The sequence below is a fragment of the Hirundo rustica genome, chromosome 28 (genome assembly GCF_015227805.2).
Source record: "Hirundo rustica isolate bHirRus1 chromosome 28, bHirRus1.pri.v3, whole genome shotgun sequence".
NCBI lineage: Eukaryota > Metazoa > Chordata > Aves > Passeriformes > Hirundinidae > Hirundo > Hirundo rustica.
Window position 1 is genome coordinate 2,980,388 of NC_053477.1, and position 17,678 is coordinate 2,998,065.

General features: G+C 49.6%; 2 protein-coding genes across 5 annotated transcripts in view; one reads left to right on the forward strand and one right to left on the reverse strand.

The window, feature by feature from the left end:
* Positions 1-2,058: 2,058 nt before the first annotated feature.
* Positions 2,059-5,678, forward strand: GNRH1 (gonadotropin releasing hormone 1). The gene is made up of 3 exons (XM_040087798.2): positions 2,059-2,199; positions 2,859-2,957; positions 5,553-5,678. Exons 1-3 carry the CDS (start codon positions 2,059-2,061, stop codon positions 5,592-5,594), a joined length of 282 nt encoding a protein of 93 aa, XP_039943732.1. The 3' UTR covers positions 5,595-5,678.
* A 370-nt stretch (positions 5,679-6,048) lies between these two features.
* Positions 6,049-17,678, reverse strand: part of DOCK5 (dedicator of cytokinesis 5) — an 89,852-nt gene continuing 78,222 nt past the window's right edge. For 3 of the 4 annotated variants that reach the window (XM_040087578.2, XM_040087577.2, XM_040087579.2), the window contains 3 exons: positions 15,112-15,247; positions 13,029-13,126; positions 6,049-9,905 (listed from right to left, as the gene is read on the reverse strand). In XM_040087578.2, the coding sequence (XP_039943512.1) occupies positions 9,804-9,905; positions 13,029-13,126; positions 15,112-15,247 (336 nt within the window). In that variant the 3' untranslated portion in view covers positions 6,049-9,803. Of the gene's footprint in view, positions 9,906-13,028; positions 13,127-15,111; positions 15,248-17,678 lie in introns of those variants that run through there. The other variant, XR_005704150.1, reaches the window with a different exon arrangement.

A 17,678-nucleotide genomic window follows, 5' to 3' on the forward strand; every position in this document is an offset into this window, starting at 1 on the left:
GCATTTAAATGTCCAAACCAAATCTGTTTTTACCTTTTAATGCCCCTCATTTCTGCCAGGCTCGCTCCGGAGGCAGGGAGATCCCTGGGTGAATCCCTGTGCCCACGCCAGAGCAGCAGGAACATTTTTTCCTCCCCTGAACCCAAATCTTCCCACAGCTGGGGCTCAGTGCTGGCTGCAGGGAGTGGGAGCAACACCGGGGCAGGAAGAATGACTCTGCTAAGAGTCACCAAATCCTCCCTGGATTATTGACTGATTAAATTACTTTAATCTGTTCAAGCTCCCAGAGGTTATGGGAGCCGGGAGTGAGGATTTTTGGAGAGCAGGAGAAGTTCAGGGGGCGCAGAGCAGCGCCCAGCAAGGCAGAGGAGCTGGAGCTGGGGGAAAAATAATTTCTGCAGTCAAAATCGCTGCATTGAACTTCGTGCAAATCAACCTTTGTAAACCTGCAGCACACAACCCCTGAGACTGGAAAAACAGGGAATGGGTCGGGTTGGAAGAGGCCTGAAGGATCATCTCCATCAATTCCATCCCCAACTCCTCCCGCTGTCCCAGGCTGCTCCAACCTCGGGCACTTCCAGAGATCCAGGAGCAGCCACAGCTCCTCTGGGAATTCCATCCCAGCCCCTCCCCATCCTCCCAGGGCAGGAATTTGTCCTAATATAACCCCAAATTATATATTTCTTCCTGACCTAAACCTCTTTTCTTGTCAGTTCAAGCCCATTCCCCCTTTTCCCCGAGGCTCCAGGCCCTTCTAGAAAGGATTTGGGGATCCTATTCCCACCAGAGACTCCCTCGTGCCAACAAATACATTTACCATCATGGACTCGTCCAGTTTGATCCCACCTGGCGTTTTACAGAGCAAAGAACACCGAGGCAGCCGAATTGAAGTATTGAGGAGGAGGATTTCAAACTGCTCTGGGCACCGAGGAGTTGTTTCCTTCCTGCCTGATAAAAATGAAGGTGGGCACGAGGGGATGCCTGGATCACGGATTCTCCATCCCTGGAAGTGTCCAAGGCCAGGCTGGATGGGATTTGGAGCACCCTGGGATAGGGGAAGGTGTCCCTGGGTGGAAATCAATGAATTTAAGGTCTTTTCCAACCCAAGAGGGGCTGAGCTCAATTCCTCACCCGTTTCACTCCCCCAACAAATTCAAACTCACCCAAAAACTTTTTCTGAAGGAACCAGAAGGGAGTGACAGAGGAGCTCCTGAATTTCCCGGCGGGATCAGCTGGGATCCCCCAGTGTGGGATTTACAAGCTCCTAAAAGCAGAGCTGTCACTTCCACGGCTCTGGGAGAAAAGAGCTGAGTTTAATTGCTGCACCAATTACGGGGGTGTTCCAATTATGGGCTTTACTGGTGCTGCCTGGCCGACGCTGGAACAGCAGCACCCAAATCGCAGCCTGGGAGGGAGAAGTGGGAGAAAAACCTCCTGCTGGCAAAGGGTGGCACTGGGTATAAAAAGGGAGGAGGGAGAACGTTTTCCAGACGTTTTCCAGAGGAGAAGAGCAGCTGGAGTTACTCCATCGCCTCTCTCAGGTAACGTGCTGGAACATCTCACGCTCCGTTTTTATTTATCCAGCGCTTTCAGATGATCCTATTAGAACAAAAAAATGCATTAGGAGAGACTGCAAAGGGCAGTTTTTAAAGAGCAGGGACATCAGAGCAGAAAGGAGCTGGACAAATCTGCCAAGCACCAGCAGGGAATGCGACCCTGGAGGTCCTCACCTGCCTGGAGCTCAGCAATCCTGATTTAGACCTCCATCCAAATTTTTCAAGCGAGCTAATCCACGCTTCCAGAAGCTGCAAATGCAGCTGGGGGTGCAGATCAGAACTGCAGCAGGAGCAGGGTGGGATTTTTGGGGTGTCTGTGCAGGGCCAGGAGCTGGAATTCCAGGATCCTCGTTGAATCCCTCCCAGCTCAGCATCTTCCACCACTCAGTGAGGCAGAAATTCCTCATCCCCATCCCTCCCCAGGGCACCAACGGAGCTGCAATGCCCTGATGACCAGACAGGGGTTGTTTTGGGGTTTGGGGTTTTTTTTTGTCTCTCCAGGATGGAGAAGCCCAGGAGGATGGTGGCCACGGTCCTGCTGTGTGTGCTGGCCCTGGGGCTGTGCCTGGCTCAGCACTGGTCCTACGGCCTCCAGCCGGGGGGCAAGAGGAGCGCCCAGGTCCTGCTGGGACCCTTCCAGGAGGTGGGTGCTGGGCTGGGAAACAACCCTGGCCCGCAGGAAATGCAGCAAAAAAGGTGATAAAGGCTTCTCCTCCACCCTGGCCCCGTGTCTGTCCCCCAAATCCCCCCCTGCAGATCTGGGGATAAACAAACTGTTGGAAGGAGGATTTGGGGACGAGGGGTGAGGTGGCATTTGGCAGCCTGGCACAAAGAGCTGGCAGAAACCAAACATATTTATATATATTTCTTTTTTTCCATGATCACTGTGTGTAAAATCTCTTTGCACTTTCAGTGAGGAACTATGGAATAATTTGAACAGCTAGCTCCAAGGGAGAGACGGAGCTCTGGGTTAAATCTGATTTCATCCTCTCCCTAAATTCCGACATCCTGATGGGTTATTTTGTGACAATTCCTCCACTTTCCCTTAAAACTTTGGCACTCTGCACGTGCTGGATGCTCAGCAGTGAAAGGACAGAGCTCGCCTGGAAGGTTCTGTCCAACCTCTCCCTCTTTTCCAACCAACCCCTCACAGCTGCCTCCTCCTCATCCCTGGGGTTCCCGAGGAAAAGGTGAATTTCTGTGGGGTGGTGGGACACCTTCGCCTCCATCTGTAACTGGGGTAGAAAAATCTCCCTTTCCTGAAGGTTGTGTCACTTCCCTCATGTCGCTTCTCCCATCCAGATCGCAAACGAGATGGAAAAATTACAGGAGGTGCAGCAGGGGGAGTGCCCAGGCTCGGGGCAGAGCTCCAGGATCAGGGATCTCAAGGAAGCCCTGATGGTGAGTAATGGGGTTTTTCTGTCATCACCCCGAAACAGAACACCTCAGGAGAGGGAAAAGGAGGTGGTGGAGGAGGAAGAGGGAGAAAAGTTTGGCTCACGTGAGGAAATACTGGCTCTGCCCTTGTTCTGGAATCCTGGCATGGTTTGGGTTGGAAAAGGACCTAAAAATCCACCTTGTCCCTAAAATCCACCTTGTCCCTAAAATCCACCCTGTCCCACGTGCAGGGACAGCTCCCAGGGTACCACAAGTCCCTGCCCTGCTCCCTCCCTGGCCCTTCCCAGCACAGGGATCCACCGTTCCAAAGCTCCCCCTTGCAGCTGTGCCTTTTCCTGCCTGGATTAACCCAGACCAAGCCCAGCCCCACCCGGCTCCCCACGGACCCACAGCACTCCCAGCTGCTGCTCCAGGGCTGTCCTTGGGTTGTTCTTGCTGCCCCAGGGCTGTTCCTCTTGTCCCAGAGCTGTCCCTGCTGTCCCAGGGCTGTTCCTGAGCTGTCCCTGGGCTGCCCATGTTGCCCCAGGGTTGTCCCTGCTGTCCCAGGGTTGTCCTTGGGCTGTTCCTGAGCTGGCCCAGAGCTGTCCTTACTGTCCCAGGACTGTTCCTGGGATGTCCCTGTTGTCCCAGTGCTGTCCCCACAGCTCCAGGGCTGTCCCTGGGCTGTCCCCACTGTCCCAGGGCTGTTCCAGCTGCTGCAGGGCTGTTCCTGAGCTGTCCCAGGACTGTCCCCAAGCCCCCAGGATTGTCCCAGGGCTGTCCTCACCATCCCAGAGCTGTCCCCACCACTCCAGGACTGTTCCTGGGCTGTCCTTGTTGTCCCAGAGCTGTCCCAGAGCTGTCCCTGGGCTGTCCCCAGCATCCCAGAGCTGTCCCCACTGCCCCAGAGCTGTCCCAGGGCTCTCCCCACTCCCCCAGGGCTGTCCTAGGACTCTCCTCACCACCCCAGGACTGTCCCCATTGCCCCAGGGCTGTTCCTGGGCAGTCCCTGTTGTCCCAGAGCTGTCCCAGGACTGTCCACACCATCCCAGAGCTGTCCCCACTGTCCCTGGGCTGACCCCACCACCCCAGGACTGTTCCTGGGCTGTCCCTGTTGTCCCTGGGCTGTCCCCATTGCCCCAGGACTGTCCCCACTGCTCCAGGACTGTCCCAGGACTGTCCACACCATCCCAGGGCTGTCCCTGCTGCCCCAGGGCTGTCCCAGAGCTGTCCCCACTGTCCCTGGGCGGTCCCCACCAGCCCGGGATTGTTCCTGGGCTGTCCCCACTGTCCCTGGGCTGTCCCCACCACCCCAGGACTGTCCCAGGGCTGTCCTCACCATCCCAGAGCTGTCCCAGGGCTGTCCTCACCATCCCAGAGCTGTCCCCACCACTCCAGGACTGTCCCTGGGCTGTCCCCACTGTCCCAGAGCTGTTCCTGGGCTGTCCCCATTGCCCCAGGACTGTTCCTGGGCTGTCCTCACCATCCCAGAGCTGTCCCCACCACCCCAGGACTGTCCCAGAGCTGTCCCCACCACCCCAGGATTGTCCCAGGGCTGTCCTCACCATCCCAGAGCTGTCCCCACCACCCCAGGACTGTCCCTGGGCTGTCCCAGCTGCTGCAGGACGCAGCCAGATGGAAGCTGCAGCTCCCGGGGTCCCCAGGCTGGGAGATGCATTTCCATTTTCTGCTGCAGAGCGCACGCCTCCCACCCGAGCTCACTGACACACAACGAGCCCTCTCGGGATAAAATGGGATTTTTCACTAACCCAGCGACACCTTGAGGGGGCCAGATGGGCAGTGTCCCTGGGACACCCCAAAAACTCAAGCTCTGCTTCAAATCTGAAGGCAAACCCCAAAAAAACCCCAAAGCTCTGAGTGCTCAAAAGCCTCTCCAGCCTCTCACCGAGGAGCCAGGTCTGGGAACGGCTCCTAAACCCAGGAACAGCGAGGCACAGCCTGAATTCCACCGGGTTTGCATGCAGAAATCACCTAAATAAATACATTTTTAGCCCATCTTGAATCCTGTTTGTACTGAACACATATTGGAATCGTGGCCCATGACTTCCAGCAGCAGTAATTCACTATATTAAAGTGTTTTTTTTTTTTTTTTTTCAACTTCAAGAGATGATGTTAGGCAGGAAAACACGCCAGAATAATTCCCAGGATGTTTTCACTGATGGAAAACTTGGTCTTTGCAGAGCTGAAGGCACCAAACCCCGCCCAGACCCTGAGGTTTGCTCAGGAACTTCTCATTTCTCACTGCTTAACAACCCTGAAAACAACAAAGCTTCCTCCACTCCCATCTTTTCCAACCCAACACATTCCTGCAGCTGCTACAGGAATATTAAACGGAAAGCAAGGGAAGGGAGCGGCTGGAAATGTTCCACCCCATGGAAAAACTCCAATTTCTCTCCATTTCCTGGGGAAATGGGGCAAGCACAAAAATCCCCCTCGCTGAGACACCTGAGAGAACAAACCCCAGACCCCGAACGCCGTTCATCTCCATCCAAAGCACCCCAGGGCCTTCAGCTCCTGGGGAATTCCAGCACCTGAAAATTCCATCCTCAAAGCCATTCCCTTGCTCTCTTTAAAGCAGGAATTTGTGTGGTTTTACAGGAGAGGCTGGCGGAGGGAGAAGGCAGAAGAAAGGAGATTTAACCCCAAAGCCAAACGGAGCCACAGAGACAGAGAGGTTCCAGAACCGTTGTTAAAATAAATCGGTTTTTGCTCGGATCGATGTGTGAATAAATACTGTGAAATGGCATTAAAACGGTGGAGAAGTTCTGTGCAGGTTGTTGGATTTATGTAAAAAAAGATTTACGTTGGATTTTATGTAAAATTTCTGGATTACGAGCCAGAGTGGGAGCAGCAGTGCAGGGGAAATTTGGGATGTGAGAAATTTTGTTTCACACGTCCGGACAAAACCACGGCCCCTCTCACTCCTCTCTGGGTAAAACAGCAAGGAAACTTCAATTAAAAATTAACTTACTTTTGGAACTGACTGCCCATCAGTGGTCCGTGGAAGAAAGACTTTTACTGCTCTTTTTCCATCTGGTTCGGTCATAAAAACTACATTTATTTTAAAAATGTATTTACAAACTTTACAACGGTCATTACGTTTTTTAAAAAAAAACCCCACAAAAAAAAAAAATTTGTACACCTCGTTTTACAGATTTAGTGATTTATCCACAGCTCCTGCTCTCTCCAGAGCCACTTTAAAGCTGAGTTTTTTACTGATTCATAATGCAAAGGACTGGAAAAAAAAAAAAACCAAAAAACCAACAAAATAAACAACCCCAAACCTCGCATTTGCAGTGTGCAAAAATGGGTTTGCAACGAAACCACCAATCCCGGATCCCAGAACACACGAAAACTCCTCCCACAACCCCCAAATCCTCCTGAATTCACCTCAAACACATCCCAGGGCTCAGAGTGATTAAACCTTTGCGACACCGCAGTGAGAAGAATTCAGCAAATGTAAATTGCGGTGAATTTTGGAGCTGCCTAAAAACCCAAACCAGCACCACAAGGACCCGAAAAACAGCTTGAGGTGTGAACATCCCTTGGGGAACCCCTGCAGAGCCCAAACTGTCCTCAAGGTGCTTTAATTAATGCTCAGAGAGAAGAATCGGGCGAACCTTTAAGCCATAAAATCACATTATCCGTTAATTTTTTTCCCCCTCCTCGCTGCAGTCTTTGGAAAAGCTCACCCCGGTCCCACCAGAGGATTTGGTCTGCAGCAGTTAAAAAAAAAATAAAAAATAATAATAATAAAAAAAATAAGGTCAAGTTTTTAATTAAAAAATAAGAATAATCAAAAGAAGGTAGCAGAAGCAGGTCAGGAACATTTTCACTATATATATATATATATATAAAATTAGTTAAATTACAGATTTAAATTTATTCTTTCCATTTACAACGATAAAAATAAATAAGGAGAGGAAAATCTGGGGGGGGGGGGAGGAGCTCTTGTCCCTGCCAAGTCCAACTGGGAGCTGGGAGTTTATGGGATGCAGATTCCCAAAAAAACCCAAAAAAACCCCTCTGCACATCCACGCTCGGGCTGAGTGCAGATCACAGAGCTGGGATCTGTGCCCTTGCCTAATCCAATAATCCAAAGCTGCCTGCTCCCCTCTCTGCCCCTGCTGTGGATTAAAAGCTGCCACATTTTTAAAGGAATTTTATCCCAGCACGGCAAATTTTAATTAAAAGCTCCGGCAAAATCAGCGCTGAGCGCGTTTCTCCAAAGGAGAAATCCTCGAAGGGTTGAAATTTCACGGCGGCTTTGAACAGCTTGGCTCTGGAATTGGGTTTTGTCTCCTCTGCAGAGCAGAGGTTTTGACTTTGAGATTTTATTCGAAACCCTGAATTGGGCAGAAATTGCTGTTGGTTTGTGGCGTGCGGAGATCAGCACTGTTTTAATAACGCTATTTTAATAACCCTCCAGTTTAAAACACATTTCCTAAAGCATCTAGGTAACCTGAGGAGATGATTCTCATTGAAAAGAAAACAAAAAAACCCAAGGTGCAGACACCTTAAATCGTCTGTGAAAATGAAATCTCACAACTCAAGTCAGGCAATGAGCAAACACTTTAAAAAACCAGAGTTCTGGTGGGATTTCTCCTAAGAGTGGGCACTTAATTCCACTTTTTAAAATGCCCTGTTCCTCCTCAGACCCAATTACCTTTAAAATGCCCAATTACCTTTAAAAATCTGACACCTGGGTGATCTTTTTTTGATTTTCTTTTCCCCCTAAAACTGACCCAAAGCCCTGAATGATTTGGGCACAGAACAGAAATTCCATCCTTAAACCCCTGAGCCAGAGACGCCAAATTTATCAGCCAGGTGAGAGAACTGGACGCAAATTTGGGGACATTGCCAAAAAAAAAAAAAGGAGGAAGGGTGGGACAAGTTCGCAAACTCTAGAATATAAATAATGCTGAGAAAGGAAAAAAAACCCACAAACAACCAAATTTAGAGCCATTTGTGGCAAATTTACCAGTGAAAATGCCCAAAATGTGCTGGGAAGGGAGAACTCGCTCTGAACTCTTTGGTGTCGGCAGTTCCTCTCCTCCCAGTTTGCAGGGTGCCCGTCCCAGTGCCCAGCTGGGCAGGAACAGGGACGGGAGGAGAAGCCTGAACTCCTCAGGTGAGGTTTCAGGTGAGAGGAACAATTCCAGGGCAGAGCACCAAGGAAGGCAGGGATAATTAACCACTGACACAGCAAGGGTTCTGTCCAAAATCCTGGTCTGCAGCCGCAAAAAATGCAGCCAGAGCCAAACCTCCCCTGAAAAAAGAGAGCAAAAAGCTGGTTAAAGATCGGCTGGAAAATTCTTCCCAAGGCCAGACCTCCTCCTGTGAGTGTTTTCTGCATGGGGTGGTTCCTTCTCCAGGAAAAAAAATACCTGGATGCACAAGGTACAGCCACGTGTTCAGGTGGTTAATTAAAGCAGAATGAAAAGGTTGGAAAAGAGAACCCCAAAGTCACTTAGAGCCAAAAGAGCTCAGCTCCCACCGCAGAAACCATTCCTGAGGTCCCAGCTCAGCCTCGTGCTGACTGACTGGAGGAGTTAAACCCACCCTGAAAAGCAGGACCGGGGCAGGGCAGAGTGGGGAGAGGCACTGAATTAACAAAGCTGCTGGTAAAGATGCACTTCAGACAGCTCAGACCACGTCCTGCCGTTCTGCCTGAAGGGAAATCCCCAGCCCAGACGAGAAGTTGCTGTTGGAGTGAAGTTTCTGAGGATCCCGGGGTCGGCAGCGATGACAACGGGAGGGAGAGCAGACGGAAAACGCAAAGACGAGAAAACCCAGCGGTTTTCAAGTCAAGCAGCGTCTGTGTCCAAGAACACGACGAGGAGCTGACACCTCCAGAGAGGGGGGAAAACCAGGCCAGGGCGTCCAGGAAGATTCCTAGGATTTCCCCCGAGGAGCAGCGGCCCGGAGACAGCTGGAAGCGCGTGCAGCACTCGGGGCTGGGGATGGATGGGATGTGACCGCAGCGCCGCCTCCAAAGCGGCTCCAAGCTGGAGGTGACGGCAATCTGGGATGACGCTGGGATGAGGACAATCTGCTTCCAGAGCTGGGCAGGCAGCACAGCAGCTCCCGGACGTCAAAAGAATTGGGAAGAACAAAAGGAAACGGCGACTTCGGTCTGAGCAAAACCCTCCTGGGGGTGGTTTTTGTTTGGGTTGGGTTTTGTTTTGCCTGAAAAAGGCTTTGCTGAGGAAACTTTTGGTAAGGTTTAACAAACTTTGGTTCCTCAGTGAGGTCAGAAACCCATTTCAGTCAGGGGAGCACAATCGTGGCCCGGCAATAATTGTATTTCCTGCTGTGAGCAGCACTCTCAGCAGGGTTTGAGTGGCTCTTCCCGACTCCTACAAGATGATCAGAAGCAAAACAAGAGAATCAACAAACAAAATTATTTCCTGGAAGAGAAAGCAAAATCTTCATCAATACTGATGATAAATAAACCACGGAACTGGTACCAGTCCAGCCCTGGCAAAAGTGCAGCTTCTGTCATCCCCAACATCCACTGGAGGGATTTTTTTTTTTTTCCACCCCATTAAAAAAAGCACAAAATGAAAAATCAAACCAAGCACAAGCTGAGCAAAGAGCCTGACCCGGGCAGGACCAGTGAGATCACCCCAGGATTCCCAGTTTAAACTGGGATTGCAGCAGTGAGGAACTCGGGACAGACAAAGCCAGGAGAGAGAAGAATCCCAGCAGGGAGACGCGTGGATTAGTGTGTCAGTCCTGCAGAGGCAAACAGAGGGCAGCAAATCCAGTCCCAACAACAGATCCTTTGTGGGATTTCCCAGGAAAACTCCAGGGGAGATCCCCAGGCTGGCTGGAACCCCCAAATCCTCACTGCAGGCCCTGCTCCGAGGACACCACGCTGGATTTCCTGGTTTTTGGGGGCGGAGGCGGAGGCTTGGCCTCGCGTCTGCTGGGCAGCGGCGGAGCGACCTGAGGAGATGGAAACAGGAAAATCAGCCGCTGCTGGAAGGTGGGAGGCGTTGGAGAAACCCAACGAGGTGCTGATGGCTCCTCCAGGAGCAAAGCCTGGAGCTCAGCAGGGCCAAACAAGGACACACAGGAGATCACAGAAGCTGAAATGTTTTAGTTGCTAAAGCGTGCCCAGGACAGACTTTAATTGCTTCTGACCCTCAGCCCAGCTTTGGCATTTATCTCTCCTTTTGGGGATCAGCAAAATGGAAATAAACCAAATTTCCTTCCAGGTTTCAAAATTCAGATTTGAGTTGTTTTTTTTTGTTCCTCCTGCTGGCAGGATCAGCTGCAGCAAAAGGATGTGAAATGTGTTCCAGTCAGAATGGCAGAACTTCACACCCTACAACGGGAGCCAGGGCAGTTTTAATTAAACAAGGTCCTGCCTGCCTGCAGAGGGGCTTGGAGGGGGTTTCTTGCAGAAAACTGCACTCAGGGGGGTTTGTTCAAGTTGTTTTAAGGGGCATCCTGGAAATAAATGGGATGGGAAAAGCCAGGAGAGAGAGGAGCTGGTGTGGTTCATCACTCCTCAGCCAAAACCCAACATTCCAGGGCTCCTCTCCTCAACCAAAACCCAACATTTCAGAGCCTCTTTCTCAGCCAAAACCCAACATTTTAGGGCCTCTTTCTCAGCCAAAACCCAACATTTCAGGGCCTCTTTCTCAGCCAAAACCCAACATTTCAGGGCCTCTTTCTCAGCCAAAACCCAACATTCCAGAGCCTCTTTCTCAGCCAGAACCCAACATTTCAGGACTTTTCTAACCCAGGGAAGACAGACCCAACTTCACAGCAGCAAAGTAACAAAACCCTTCAGAAAAACCCTTCCCAGCCTCCCTTCCCATCCTTTCCCTCTGGCTGCCAGCCAAGGGCGATGCTGCAGGCCAGGACACGGCAGTAATTAGGATCCTTTCATTAATCCTCCTGATCCAGGGACCCCCACGGCATCCCTGGAGCCGGGATCTCTCCACAGCAGCCACAAAGTCACTTCCAGCCAAATGAAGGGCAAAGAAAGGAAAACTTTCCTCCCTATCCCCACATTTTCGAGGCTTTATTGCAGATTGACGGCACGGAATTAAGTGAGGAGCTGTTTTCTTGTCTTCCCGTGCTGCTCAAGTCACTCAGTGTGAGCGCTCCTCAAATTCTTTTTTGGACTACTCCAAAATCTCACTCAGGTGATCCCAAATCCTCTCTAAACCAGGCTCGAAACCCTTTCAACTGCCAAAGGTAATTCCTGACAGGTTTTGGGGAATTTTTCAATTGCCAAAAAAGGTAATTCCTGATGGGTTTGGGGAATTTTTCAATTGCCAAAGGTAATTCCTGACGGTTTTGGGAACTTTCAATTGCCAAAAGTAATTCCTGATGGATTTTGGAGATTTTTCAATGGCCAAAGGTAATTCCTGATGGGTTTGGAAATTTTTCAATGGCCAAAGGTAATTCCTGACAGGTTTGGAGATTTTTCAATTGCCAAAGGTAATTCCTGACGGGTTTTGAAGATTTTTCCAATTGCCAAAGGTAATTCCTGATGGGTTTTGGGAATGTTTTCAATGGCCAAAGGTAATTCCTGATGGGTTTGGAGATTTTTCCAATTGCCAAAGGTAATTCCTGACGGGTTTTGGAGATTTTTCCAATTGCCAAAGGTAATTCCTGACGGTTTTGGGAACTTTCAATTGCCAAAGGTAATTCCTGACGGGTTTTGGGGAATTTTTCAATTGCCAAAGGTAATTCCTGACGGGTTTTGGGGAATTTTTCAATTGCCAAAAAAGGTAATTCCTGACGGGTTTTGGGGAATTTTTCAATTGCCAAAGGTAATTCCTGATGGGTTTTGGAGATTTTTCAATTGCCAAAGGTAATTCCTGATGGGTTTTGGAGATTTTTCCAATTGCCAAAGGTAATTCCTGACGGGTTTGGGGAATTTTTCAATTGCCAAAGGTAATTCCTGATGGGTTTGGAGATTTTCCAATAGCCAAAGGTAATTCCTGACGGGTTTTGGAGATTTTTCCAATTGTCAAAGGTAATTCCTGATGGGTTTGGAGATTTTTCAATGGCCAAAGGTAATTCCTGACAGGTTTGGGGAATTTTTCAATTGCCAAAGGTAATTCCTGACGGTTTTGGGAACTTTCAATTGCCAAAGGTAATTCCTGATGGGTTTGGAGATTTTTCAATGGCCAAAGGTAATTCCTGATGGGTTTGGGGAATTTTCCAATTGCCAAAGGTAATTCCTGACGGGTTTTGGAGATTTTTCCAATTGCCAAAGGTAATTCCTGATGGGTTTTGGAGATTTTTCCAATTGCCAAAGGTAATTCCTGATGGGTTTTGAAGATTTTTCAGTTGCCAAAGGTAATTCCTGATGGGTTTTGGGGAATTTTTCAATTGCCAAAAAAGGTAATTCCTGATGGGTTTTGGAGATTTTTCAATTGCCAAAGGTAATTCCTGATGGGTTTGGAGATTTTTCCAATTGCCAAAGGTAATTTCTGATGGGTTTGGAGATTTTTCCAATTGCCAAAGGTAATTCCTGATGGGTTTTGGGAATGTTTTCAATGGCCAAAGGTAATTCCTGACGGGTTTAATAATAATAATACGGTATAATAATAATAACAGGCACTGCGCTCCACTACCTTCTCCTGAATCAAAAAAAACCACCCCAAAAATAATTTAAAAAATCCTTTTTTCCCCTTCTTTCGTGGTTTCAGGGAGTGAAGCAGTGAAATGATGGGATAATAATAATAATAATAATAATAGGCACTGCACTCCACTGCCTCCTCCTGAACCAAAAAAACCCACCCCAAAAATAATTTTAAAAATCATTTTTTCCCCTTCTTTTGTGGTTTCAGGGAGTGAAGCAGTGAAATGATGGGATAATAATAATAATAATAATAGGCACTGCGCTCCACTGCCTTCTCCTGAACCAAAAAAAACCACCCCAAAAATAATTTTTAAAATCCCTTTTTTCCCTTCTTTTGTGGTTTCAGGGAGTGAAGCAGTGAAGTGACGAGACAGCAGCAGCGCCCTAAGAGCAGCTTGGAAAATTCCAGTGGTGTCTCCTGCTCCAAAAATCCTTCAGCTCCCGTTTCCTCATTTCCTCACCTCCAAGGAGTTCCTGGGGGTGCTGCTCTCGTAGGGTTTGCTTTTGGGTGGAGGGGGAGGTGGAGTGGCCAATCCGTCAGCCTGCAGCGAGGGGAAGCCTGGAAACAACAACAGCGAGAGGAGAAATAGTAATTAAAAAAAAAAAAAAAAAAAATATATATATATATATATAAGGAAAAATAAGAGTAAATAAGGGAAAAAAAAAACCCCACAAGACAAAAAGGGAAAAAAAGGGAAAAAAACAAGGAAATAAGATAAAAAGGGAGAAAAAAAAGAAAAAAAGGAAAAAAAAAGGAAAAAAAAGAACAAATAAGAAAAAGGGAGAAGATAAGAACAAACAAGAAGAACAAAAGGAAAAAAAAAAGAAAAAAGGGATGAAAAAATATAAAAAAAGGGAGGAAAAAAATAAAAAAGGGAGGAAAAAGAATAAAAAATGGAGGAAAAAAAATTAAAAAAGGGAGGGAAAAAAAAGCGAGGGAAAAAAAAATTTAAAAAGGAGGAAAAAAGAAAAAAAGGGAGGGAAGCAGCAGCCAGGGACTTCCAGGGGTGGAACTGCCCAGGGATTTTTAATTTCACCTCAAACCACACTGAAGTGTTGCAGCAGAATTAACTCCAGAACTTCCTGGAGATACAAGAAATGCATTTTTTCCCCTCTCCTCTTCTCTTCCAGGATCAGATTACTGTGCTTTTTGACACCCTGCACGTTTTCAAAACCATCAAAATGATTCCTTTTGGTAATTCCTGAAGACAAATCCCCTTCAGGTGGAACGTTGACAGCTGAGTGTCCAAGCTGCACAGCAAACCCTTCTAGAACTCTCTGCCACGGGATAGGATTTATTGCTCGTTAATTAACACAACCCTCAGGGGGTCATTGATGATTTAGGCACGGAGCTGATCACAAACTCCGCGGGGTGCTGCAGTTCCCTCCTGGGAATCCACTGGCGATGCTCCCCCAGCCCTGACTCGAGGATTTACAGCTACGCCGACTGCAGGCGCTGTTCATCCCAAAACTCAGAGATCCGTGGGATGGGTGGGGTTGGAAGGAGCTGGAATCTCATCCAGTGCCACCCCTGCCATGGCAGGGAATCACCTCCCACGGTCCCAGGCTGCTCCAGGGACACTTCCAGAGATCCAGGGGCAGCCACAGCTCCTCTGGGAACTCCATCCCAGCCCCTCTCCACCCTCCCAGGGAGGAATTTCTCCCCAAAAATCCCACCTCTCCCTGCCTGTTACCCTGGTTTTTCTGAGTTTCTTTATTAGCCTTTTGATTTTCATAAATGGAGTCAGATCTTTTAGTTACTGTACAATATTAGAGCAGGTTTTTACCTTTCCCACAGAAGTAATATAAACAAATCCTTTGTTTTTCATTCTTTGTCCTTTGTTTGCATATTTCTAACCTGAAAACAATTGTAACTGACAATTGGTCTGGCCACTGAGGCTGAGGGGTGGAAACCCCAAAAAGCCAATCTTCTGCTAGACCCACAAATGTATAAAAGTAAAAGAATAAACAAAGGGGTCTCCTCTCTCCGCCCTTTCAGCTGGAAGCTGGATCAGAAGAACCTCTGCAGAAATCTCTTGTCTGCGTGTGATTTCTTTGTGTTTTACGGTGACACCTGCCCTCTGGCAGTTTAAAACCGTGTCCCATCACTCCACACTCCTGTGAAAAGTCCCTCCCCATCCTTCCTGTCCAGGAGAAAACAAGAAAGGAACTGAAAAACCCAGAAACTGGAATTCCTCTGATGCACGGCTTTAACGAGTGATGCGCCAGCCACAGATCCGATCTTTGATGCCACAGCCGAAACCAGAATTTCCCTGTCCTCCTGGGAAACTGAGGCACCTGGAAGGCTCTGGGGATAACTGGGACTCCAGAGGGGGTTCAATTCCCACTGTTTGTTCCCCAAACCTAATCCGTAAAATGGAACAACAACGCTGACCTCCAGTAACATTTCAAATGTATTTCCCTGGAATAAATCTTCATTTTCAGCATTTCCAACGGCCCCGAACCACAGTGATCTAACTCTGAGCGGCTCCTCCCTCAGCAAACACGGGGTCATTCCCACAAAATTCCAGCACCAGCACTTACTCTGAGTCCGGGGGGTTTTGGGGGTGATGGGGGGAGGGCTGCAGGTGGATTGCTGCAGCGAGGAGCTCGGCAGCAGGGTCAGCCTGTTGTCCCCCAGCTGCAGGCTCTTGGGCCTCTGAGCCTTCCCTGCCGTGCCCTGCAGGGAACAGAGACACAAAAACAGCCAGGTGAGCACCGAGAGGGGACCAGGGCTGTGACAGTGACACAAACATCAGCACGGAGAGGGGATCAGGGCTGTGACACTGACACAAACATCAGCACAGGCAGGGATCAGAGCTGTGACACTGACACAAACACCAGAACGGAGAGGGGACACAGCCAGGGGACCAGAGCTGTGACACTGACACAAACATCAGCACAGAGAGGGGACCAGAGCTGTGACAGTGACACAAACACCAGGGATGAGAGGGGATCAGAGCTGTGACAGTGACACAAACATCAGCACAGAGAGGGGACCAGAGCTGTGACAGTGACACAAACACCAGGGATGAGAGGGGACCAGGGCTGTGACACTGACACAAACATCAGCACCGAGAGGGGACCAGGGCTGTGACACTGACACAAACATCAGCACGGAGAGGGGACCAGGGCTGTGACAGTGACACAAACACCAGGGATGAGAGGGGACCAGGGCTGTGACAGTGACACAAACATCAGCACAGAGAGGTGATCAGGGCTGTGACACTGACACAAACATCAGCACAGGCAGGGATCAGAGCTGTGACACTGACACAAACACCAGCACAGGCAGGGATCAGAGCTGTGACACTGACACAAACACCAGCACGGAGAGGGGACCAGAGCTGTGACAGTGACACAAACATCAGCACCGAGAGGGGACCAGAGCTGTGACAGTGACACAAATATCAGCACAGGCAGGGACCAGAGCTGTGACACTGACACAAACATCAGCACAGAGAGGTGACACAGCCAGGGGATCAGAGCTGTGACAGTGACACAAACACCAGGGATGAGAGGGGATCAGGGCTGTGGCAGTGACACAAACACCAGGGATGAGAGATGACACAGCCAGGGGATCAGAGCTGTGACATTGACACAAACACCAGGGATGAGAGGGGATCAGAGCTGTGACAGTGACACAAACATCAGCACAGAGAGGGGACCAGGGCTGTGACAGTGACACAAACATCAGCACAGAGAGGGGATCAGGGCTGTGACAGTGACACAAACACCAGCACAGAGAGGTGACACAGCCAGGGGATCAGGGCTGTGACAGTGACACAAACACCAGGGATGAGAGGGGATCAGAGCTGTGACAGTGACACAAACACCAGCACAGAGAGGTGACACAGGCAGGGATCAGAGCTGTGACAGTGACACAAACACCAGCACAGAGAGGTGACACAGCCAGGGGACCAGAGCTGTGACAGTGACACAAACACCAGCACAGGCAGGGATCAGGGCTGTGACAGTGACACAAACACCAGCACAGAGAGGTGACACAGCCAGGGGACCAGAGCTGTGACAGTGACACAAACACCAGCACGGAGAGGGGATCAGGGCTGTGACACTGACACAAACACCAGCAGTGACAGCAGTGAAAGCCCTGCCCTGGCCGTGTCCAAGGCACCCTCTGTGCTTCCCCCGGCCCTTCCTGAGCAGCATTAAACTGCTTTTCATTGCCTTAAGGTATTAATTAAGAAGGGAAGATGCCACACTGGAAAAACTGCTGCAGTGATGTGAATAAACTTTGGAGGGGAGTGAGGGTGAAGTCATTCCAAGAAATAAAGGAAAATGAAGCTCTGGGTGCAGGTCAGGGCTGCTGCTATCCCCCAGCTCCTGAGGGCTGTGAAATTAGTCTATTTTAGGTTTTACAGAGCAAATCCTCTGCCTTTGGGAATTTGCATCCGGCTCCTTCCAGTGTCACATCCTCTGAGCTCCTCACTCAAACCATGAGGCCACCTCAGTGTGGCCCCAAAATTCCAGAGCAGGAACACTGGGGTGCTTTTGGATATTTGTTCATTGCTTCCCAGAGCAGGCTGGCACTCGAACACATGATTAAACTCTTTCTCAGAGGTCAGATTAAACTCTTTCTCAGAGGCTCAGGATTTCTCCCTGCACAGGAGGGACCACACACTGGTGGATATAAAACACAGAAAGCCCAGGCAGCCTTGGCTTCCCTTTGGCTTCCCTGCTCCCAAACAGCTTAACCCAGAGCTCCAGAAAAATCCCTCTGTGCAGCTCCTGTGCTCAGTGTGGAGCCATGCAGCAGAGCAGCCATAAAAGCAGCTTTTCCTGGGCTTTGCAGCGTCCTGAAGCAGGACTGGACCCCAGAGATATCAGGGATTTCATCCAACAGCAATTCCAGAGGCAGAGGGCCAGGCCTCCAGCATCCACAGCCCCAATTTTCCTGGGCTGGAAATGCTGTCAGTACCAATGACAGGACCCTGGATGCAAAAATCCCCTTCTTAGAAACACTCTGCAGCCTCCAGGTGCTGGCAGCAACCCCTCAGAGCTGCTGAGAGAGCTCCTGAAAGTGGAGCAGTGCTACCTGTCCCTGCCAGACCCAGCTGGGAACCTGGAGAGGAAAAGGAAACACGGGAATT

Coding starts and splice junctions, on each gene's coding strand:
- GNRH1 (XM_040087798.2), top strand. CDS start 2,059: ATGGAGAAGCCCAGGAGGATGGTGGCCACGGTCCTGCTGTGTGTGCTG. Junction 2,200..2,858: donor TGCTGGGACCCTTCCAGGAG/GTGGGTGCTGGG, acceptor TCTCCCATCCAG/ATCGCAAACGAGATGGAAAA. Junction 2,958..5,552: donor ATCTCAAGGAAGCCCTGATG/GTGAGTAATGGG, acceptor GTGGTTTTACAG/GAGAGGCTGGCGGAGGGAGA.